At 32.4% G+C, this 8,837-nt stretch overlaps 2 protein-coding genes across 3 annotated transcripts; both read left to right on the top strand.

Moving 5' to 3' along the window:
- The first annotated feature begins 427 nt into the window (after positions 1-427).
- On the top strand, positions 428-3,593 carry LOC143543843 (histone-lysine N-methyltransferase ASHH3-like). Of its 2 annotated transcripts, XM_077036072.1 has the most exons (14): positions 428-529; positions 629-707; positions 816-942; positions 1,270-1,387; positions 1,484-1,583; positions 1,673-1,751; positions 1,825-1,996; positions 2,081-2,161; positions 2,242-2,419; positions 2,553-2,580; positions 2,661-2,748; positions 2,949-2,997; positions 3,071-3,151; positions 3,251-3,593. In XM_077036072.1, exons 2-13 carry the CDS (start codon positions 690-692, stop codon positions 3,140-3,142), a joined length of 1,110 nt encoding a protein of 369 aa, XP_076892187.1. In that variant the 5' UTR covers positions 428-529; positions 629-689; the 3' UTR covers positions 3,143-3,151; positions 3,251-3,593. The 2 variants fall into 2 exon arrangements, with proteins under 2 accessions (XP_076892187.1, XP_076892188.1); XM_077036073.1 differs by lacking the exon at positions 428-529 and having other exon boundaries at positions 640-707; positions 821-942.
- A 2,684-nt stretch (positions 3,594-6,277) lies between these two features.
- On the top strand, positions 6,278-8,564 carry LOC143543842 (uncharacterized). The gene is made up of 3 exons (XM_077036071.1): positions 6,278-6,412; positions 6,494-6,657; positions 8,364-8,564. Exons 1-3 carry the CDS (start codon positions 6,319-6,321, stop codon positions 8,445-8,447), a joined length of 342 nt encoding a protein of 113 aa, XP_076892186.1. The 5' UTR covers positions 6,278-6,318; the 3' UTR covers positions 8,448-8,564.
- The last annotated feature ends 273 nt before the right edge of the window (positions 8,565-8,837 follow it).

Below are 8,837 nucleotides of genomic sequence, written 5' to 3'. Positions count from 1 at the left end.
TATCAACCCATAAGTATATTATTAACTTTCATACAATAAAAAAAATAAAAATTCAAAAAATAAATAAATATTAGAAACAAACAATATAAAACAACCCATGTACTACGGGGAAAAAAGCTAGAAAGTTATTATATAAGTTATTTTTAGATAAAAGGATGTGAATACTCTTAAAACATCATATTTAGTCATTCAAAAATTTCCCATGTTTATTTTAGCTTTTGGTTGTGAAACCATGGTCATCTTATCTTCCCGAAATAAAACATACTAAGTTAAAAAAAAAGTAAAAAGTAAATATAAAAGAAAGAGGCAATTTTAATATACTTTTGAATAAAATTCCATTTTAGTAGATTTTAACCGGACCAGCCTATCATGTAAGGGTCCAATCCTTTATCCTACTTATCCCGTTCGTTCGTTCGTTCGTTCGTTCGGTTCAATCAGTCCAATCCGGTCCATCGTCAGACCGTTTTCTTTGAAACCCAGATCCCGAAGCCAACATAATCCAATCCGCCATCGTTCTCAGCCGGTTCGGGTATTCAAGATTTAATGATATAAGCAATTGTTTACAGATCTGAATTATTCGTAGCTATCTTGATGTGGGTTCATCTTATTATTGCTTAATTCATTGTAGTTTAGAAGAATTTTGTGATTGGAAGATTTTGGGTTGTATATACTTATATACTAGTGAAGTGATGCCTGCAATGAAACAGGTTGAATTGGTTACTTTTTTTTTATATAATTAGATTGGTTTTGTATTGTATCGTATTGTATTGTTAGATATATATAATTGGTATAAATTTGTTATTTGGTTGATCCAGAACAGTGAATCTGATGGTATGGAGCAAATGTTTGAGAAATTGGGCAATGGGATTGGGGAACCGGTTGAGTTTGAACTTCCCGATTCGTTGAATAATTGGAAGCAACCGTATATGACCATACGGCGCAGTATCCTTTATTATTCTTGTGATTTGGTATTAGTCGCCTGTTAATCGGTAATCGCAGTGTGAGCGATGCAATTTCAGCTAATTTGGCCCAAATTGTTTAAATTTCGGTCAAAATTGGTCAAGAATTTTGAAATATTTGAAAATTTGTATATATATATATAATTTTGGAAAATTACATATAAAATTCAAATTTGATTGATCTCTAATTGGTTTCCCACCGCCTGACTAGCGCCTAGCGAGTTCTACAACATTGTCTTCATGTGTGTGTGTGTGTTTTGTATATGCGCATACTTATAATTTGCTTGTGGAAATTAACATACATATAAAGATATATATCTAACAAAGAAGGTTAAGAGGCGAGACCGTGAGGAGGATGATGGAATATTCTGTACTTGCAGCTCAACACCAGGTTCTTCTGGTGTTTGTGGTAGAGATTGCCATTGTGGGTAAGAACTAACAACCGTAACTGTGATTGTTCAGTTGTTTATTATGTTACGTTGGATTTTTAATAAGATATATAACAAGATAATTTTATGCTGCAGAATGCTACTGTCAAGCTGCTCGGATAACTGTAAATGTGATGAATCATGTCTTAATAAACCTTTCCACCAACGACCTAGGAAGAAGATGAAGATAGTGCAGGTACTGTATCATACTTGAACACTATTTATTTGAGGTCTATGTTAAATAGTTGTCCAGTTTCTAGTATTAAACTAACTTGCCTTTGTTAGACCGAAAAATGTGGCTCGGGAGTTGTTGCTGAAGAGGATATTAGGAGAGGGGAGTTCATAATTGAATATGTTGGAGAAGGTGATGTTTTTAAGCTGCAAGTAAAATTTTCACTCAAACGCGTCATATCTGATTTTCGGCATGTGCAATGCAGTCATTGATGACAAAAAATGTGAAGAAAGGCTTTGGACAATGAAACATCAAGGAGAAACAAACTTTTATTTGTGTGAGATTAACCGAGACATGGTGATTGATGCTACATTCAAAGGGAATAAATCAAGATATATAAATCATAGTTGTTCTCCAAATACAGAGATGCAGAAATGGTTGTCCATGTTATTCTATTTAAAATTCTGAATTTCATTAACTTATAGCAAACACCATTTTCTTATAAAAATGATTTGTTTCAGGAGGATTGACGGTGAAACAAGAATTGGCATTTTTGCAACCAAGGATATAAAGAAGGGTGACCACCTGACCTATGATTACCAGTATGTGCACATTACACACCATTCTTGAATATTCGAATATCTGCATGTACTTTGTGAAATGGTATTAATAGAATTAGCAGGTTTGTGCAGTTTGGTGCAGACCAAGATTGTCACTGTGGTGCAGTTGGATGTAGACGGAAACTGGGAGTGAAGCCTAACAAATCAAAGCCCCCATCTTCAGATGCAACATTAAAGATGGTTGCATGTCAGGTGGCTATAAATTCTCCAAAACTAAAAGCGGTTCTTTCTGGTAAAGATGTATGTATGGCGTTTCTCATGATGATTGAACAATAAGTGTTATGGTGATATAATATTAAATGTAATATTTTTTCAAATATTTGTGTTATTCATGTAAAATGTAAACTAAATTGAGCTATTGTTTGTTATATAGGCCTACAAGAATGGTGCTCGACAAGCAGGTATTAGTTGTTTGATATTTAGTTTAATTTGTAATAGTCAAGTGGTTTTAAATTTCAATTTTCTATTATCATGTTTGTAGGATGTTCAAGGCATTCTGTTGATCAGACAAGGATACCTCATAATTGCATTGGAAATGTTCTTGTAATATCACGCCCCGAGTCAGAGAGGTATCACTTCAATTTGTTTGACTATAATTTAACTGTTGATTTGACCTGATCGAGTGGTTTGACCTTGTGGTCAAACTTGAACCGCGGGCAAGCTGGGTGGGTCGGACAGGTTGGTAATGGGTCAAAATGGGTCGGGTTGAAATATGCCATTTTGATGTTAACAAAGTTGCTGAATAGTTTTGTGTTGATGCTCTTTTTAGATCGTTTGGTATCATCAAGAGGTTTAACATTGACTCAAGAAAACACTTGGTTAGTAAAGCTTTGTATCATGTTTTAGCTAGTTTATGGTTGTTTGACCATTGACCAAGTTTTGTACTGACAGATCATGTTTGAAACCGGTCGCTCTGAGCTTCTTGATTTGACACAAGTTGACTGGGAGCTTTGTAATAGTTAACTTATGGTGGTAAGTCATTTGATCTAGGTTATGTTTTATGAACCTATTAACTTTATCCAAATTATTATGTTATATTTTTCTCATCACTGCTCAATGCATTGATTGCAGGTATAAAATGAGAACGCCTGTGCTGAAACATTGGTGCACCAGGGTATTATTCTTTTAATCGGACTCATAAGTGACTAAACGGTCTGACTGGGAGCGAAGGTTCTGATGTGCGCTGTTGAATTCATAATCATTGGATCTGTCCTCTTCGTGTATCTTGTTTTGTAGCAGCTTCTTTAAAAACCGATTTAATTCTTTGTAAATCTGATAGATAAAAGAATCTATCTTTGGTTATACTCTGTGTCTCCGATACCTGGAATATAGTTTGATGACAGTTACAGTGAACTTACTTCCCTTTAAATCGTTGTCAACTTGTCATCAATGTTATGTGTTTGTCCCATGTTCGGTCTTGGGCACTTTTACGCTCACCTGAATGAGGGAGGTGATGCGGCGTATATGCAGGGAGACTTTCTTCTTTTAGTTAAAACGTTTTAAAGGATGTCAAGGGAGGAGAGGAAATAAAGAAAATGTTTTTGACTCTCAAAAGAGGCAATCCAAACATGTATCCACATATTTTTAGTTTTTTGAGAGCTTTCATTATTTGATATAGCATTTATCCATTGTATTGTGGAGTTTGTTTTATATTATTGGTTTCTAATATTTATATATTTTTTTGGATTTTATTTTTATTTATTGCAAGAAAGTTAATAATATACTTAAGGTTTGATGATGAAAGAGTTTCACAAATAAATGAGATGTTATTACCTGGTTTAAAAAGTTATCTTGGTTTAGTGAGACCCATGATCCGTTTATTTTTTTTACTATAAAATTGTTTTTTAATTATAAATATTTTTTTTAAAAAAAATTAGATATTAAATTTTATTTTATTCTATTTTATAGAATTTTCATATCAAATATTTGATGAGATTGATTTTTAATTTAATGAGATGTTATAACCCGTTTAAGGGCTATCTAGGTTTGGTGAGACCTAAACCCGCAAATTCAGGTCAAATGAATGAGAAACCTTCATGTGAAAATAAAGCAATCTGATGGCTTGAAAGAATATAAGAAGCAATCAAAGAGTTTTTAAAAGTTTTGTTTATATATATATATATATAGGGGATGGTTCAAGAGAGAAATGAAATTACTGCGAGAAATGAATATGGACCATTAGTTTTATTTTAGGTTTTAAAAGTTTCAAGATTAATTAAAAAACTATAAATGCATCTTTCTCTTCAATTAATATATCTATTAAATTAATATAACTAATCAAATTACTATAATTGAAAATTATTAAGAATTCATTTATTTTCTATCCAAATTTTTATCCTACACAAATACAAATTTATTCATACATTAAAATTTCTTTCTATCCAAATTTCTTCCAACTCAATATATAAATATCCATCAACACGTAGTTAAATTGTGATGAATAATATAAAAAAACTATTTTACATGTGTTAGCATTAAATATCAACAAAAAAATATAACATACACAAAAATATATAACTTATACTTGTTCTGAGAATAAGAAAACATATAACATACACACAATTCATCGCCAATATATACACACGCACACAAAAACATATAACCTACACATGAAAACTTTATCCTACACAAATACAATTTATTCATACATTAAAAAAAATTTCTATTTAAAACCAATTTCTTCCAACTCAACTTATCAATATTTATCAACACGTAGTTACATTGCGATTTTAAATAATACAAAAACCAATCTTACATATTTTTGCATTAAATGTGAAATATACAACCTACACAATAACATATAACCCACACTTGTTCTAAAAATAATAAAACATAACATACACACGAAAAATATATAACCTACACATGTGTAGGATATCTGTATATTTGTGTAGTTTATATAATTGTTGATGTCGAATTTAATATGTAAGTTATATGTTTTTTTGTATATTGTACGTTTTTATTGCTCAAAATAAGTATAGGTTATATAATTTTGTGTAAGTTGTATATTTATTGTTTATATTTAATGGACACATTTGTATGACATTTTTTTTTATTATTTATGAAAACTAAATTAGTGTTTTATCTTTTTAATTATTTTAGTTAAATTATGTAGATATATTAATTAGAGAGAGATTTATTATGGTTATATTAGCTGTATTAATTGAAGAGAGAGTGTGCATTTATTGTTGCATTTATATATTTTTCATTTATATTTAAACTTTTAAAACCTTAAATAAAACTAGTGGCTCATATTCATTTATCGCATTTCTTGCAGTAATTTCATTTCTTTCTTGAACTTAAACATATGTATATATATATATATATATTTAAAAGTAAATATAATCTTATAGCAAATGGTAATTCCAAACAACAGTGAATAAAATATGTCCTCTGAATATTCATTTGTATGTATATACATGGGGCGGTTCGGTTATGGTGGGTTTTAGCTTATCTTTAACCAAAACCTACCCACTGGTTAACGGTTCGATTATATCGCTTATGGTTTGGTTAACGGTTATGACGATTAATTTGCTCACCCCTAGATATAGATATAATGGGTTTTTGATAATTTTCCAACTTTCCATTGGAATGTTGAGAATCCCTTCACTAGTATAAACAAAGTTAATTCCATCACATTAAGGAAAACTTTCAAATTTCAATTTCTTAATCGACTAACCAAACAAAATTTTGTAAGTAAAATTTTCTAATTCTATTTCCACCTATTCCATGAACCAAATCGATCCTTAGGTTACACGCATGCATGTGAAACACTTTTTACAAGCACATAATATAAGGAGGCTACATTACATATAACGATTCATTCAACCACGTGAAAAGAAACATGGATTCTTTTAATTTCAGCAAAAAAAAATTATTTCTAATTTTGTGCGAAACGCGAAACAAACCCATCCAAAAAAAGATAATATTGATAAGTAAATAATCCTTGATTAAAGTTTATAAAATAATTTTATTAATAGTGAAATAGTATCCAACAAAGAATTTAAAAGAAAAATACACATTTTTATAAAATTTTTTCAATGGGTAATGGACCTCCGAATCAACCAAACGGGTCGGGTTTTGGAAAACCATAAACCCTGTCGTCTAGGGTTTCACTCATACCCAAAGGAATTGAAGAAATGGCTTGGAGGAAAACACCTTCACTGCTTTCATTCAGTTTCAATACTTTCGTCGCTAATTATTCATCCAAATCCAAATCAAATCTGTACCCGGGTATTCATCAAGTTCGCTAATTTCTCATTTTAGGGTTTTAATTGTTAATTTTGATGGACAATTTGTTATTATTGGTTACAGTGAAGGTTGGAATACCGGAGTTTTTAAACGGAATAGGTAACGGAGTGGAGACGTATGCCGAAAAGCTCGAAGCCGAATTTGGGGATTTGCAGAATCTGTTGGTGGCTCGCTCTATGAAGCTTAAGAAACTTAATGTTGGAGCTGATCCTAAAGTTTGCAAACATGTAAGTTAACTTTCAAGAAGTTATGTTATTGGAGTGGTGGATTTGGAGTGTGAATCGGGTTTTGCGAGCCAATGCCATGATCTTTTATGTGTAAATAGGTTCCAGTCGATCGAGGTTTAGTACCTAAAGCAGTATTCTGATTAGGATTGCTTAAGTGGACTAGACGTTATTGCCAGTTATTCCATGAATTAAACTTCTTAGAATGTAAGTGATTATTAATCCACCTTTTGAGCGAGCCCGTTAGATATTTTAATGTAACCGGATTGACTTGTCGATGAATGTGAATCATAATATTCATCATACAAGTCACGTGGTGCACGCTTGCTTGAGTTTATTATGCTCTTAGGGGCTATGCAGTCAATAGCAGTTACCGGACTAGCGGAATATCTGTCACAATATCGTTCAGAATATCCGATAATATCGGTGATACTGACCGATATATCATCCATTTTCCGGATATCAGTTTTTTAAGTCTTAATTATCAATCTTCAGAGTTTAATGTTAGTGTTTTAAGTCTTAAATCAGTGCCTACTTGCTACAATTGAAAGTGTTTTGTAAGTTGCAAAATGTGAATTTGTTATCGGTAGGAGACTAGAGTATACTGAAATTGCAGTGTTAAATTGCAATATATATACATTCTGCATGATATTAACATTACCGATGTCCCACCGTGATAACCGACATCTCAAATATCGGTCCTTGACCTATATCCGATATTTTTCCGCATTAACTACATAGTATAAATGTCTATTAAGTATAATAGATACAAGTTATATTATCCATGGGCTTATTTAGGCTCATGAACTCAAGCTCGCTGAAGCTCAGCTTGATTTGAGCCTTTTGTGAGCCGATCTCGAGTAGCTCGTGAGCGGCTTGGCTTGTTTACACTCGTAGGCATTACTGCTTTTATTAACAGTTAATCGGTGAATCAACTATTAAGCTTCCCAAAACATAAGTGATGATTAATCCACCATTTTAGAGCTTTTATTCATCAATCAATGAGCTCTTGAAGCTTGGAGGAATCTTCTTGATCATATGATAAAGAAAGTAACTTTAAAGATGATATTGAATAGGAACTACAAGTTAAGTGGGCCATTTAAGTTTGGTTAGAAATTATTGAGTTAGTTTGTATGGTGAGATCTTCTTTGTGATCCAGTATTTTAGAATAAAGATCCTTCATTTTAAATTATTCATATATTTTTTCTTTCTAAATGAAGAACGATTCATAATCCTTTTTTTGTGAAATATTGATGTAGTATTGTGGCCCAAGGGTTCAATTATGTACTCATGATGTGTACCTTACTACCTTTCAGCCACAACTGTACCATGAATTAATACATGCCACAAGTTAGATGATATTTGACTGATCTGCTAAGGTTAGGTTATATGCATATTAAGCCTGTGTCTCTAAATTTAATTGTCTCCTGAGTGGACCCCACGACGGGATAGAGATAGAACTGCCTGTCAATGTCTTGGTTGTAGTTGCATGACAAGTTGAGTGTTTCTTTCATAAATTAGGTTGGGATAATATATTAGAGGTTGCATCTTTTATTCATTTAGTTATGAACTGGTCGATTAGGGTTACGTCTTTCTCAAACGTGCAAACGGGCTGCATTTACTAAAACTAGCTAAGCATAAAGGGTCATGTGTGTGAATGAGTCCGCTTCTTTATCACTGATTTCAAGTTTTTGAATTTGATTGAACAGAGGAAGCTGATATTGAAGTACGCGCACAAGTACAGGCTTGGACTTTGGAGGCCTCGAATTGAACCTCCAAAAACCAATAAATGAGACATGTTAAAACATTCTCCTATGATACTATGCATGTTGTCTTTTAGTTTGGACCCATGAAAGCTTCATTTGTCGGATTTACAAAACAAGAAGATAATAATTATTCATTGTTGAAAATGATTTTGCTGGCCAAAGTGGGCCCAACAATTAAACCCATTCCTACTTCCTAGTCCCTACTAACAAATAACTAGAGGTGCACAAAGCGGGCTTTTTTAAGAACCAGTTTCAGTTTGGTCAACGAAGTCAAGAACATGGTAGAAATGGAACAGGTCCGGTAGGTTTGGGTTTTTCACCAGGTTTTATTGGTTTTTGGTCTGTTCGGATTTGGTTTTTTGACTTGGTAGAGGTTCTAGTTGGAACCAGCTCCGGTGGTTCTGGTTTCGGTTCCGT

The sequence above is a fragment of the Bidens hawaiensis genome, unplaced genomic scaffold (assembly GCF_021521415.1).
Source record: "Bidens hawaiensis isolate Kalapana, Puna unplaced genomic scaffold, B.hawaiensis_p1.1 tig00013327_1, whole genome shotgun sequence".
NCBI classification, from domain to species: Eukaryota; Viridiplantae; Streptophyta; class Magnoliopsida; order Asterales; family Asteraceae; genus Bidens; species Bidens hawaiensis.
The sequence above is the reverse complement of the archived record's forward strand: the minus strand, read 5'-3'. Positions and strand labels throughout refer to the sequence as shown.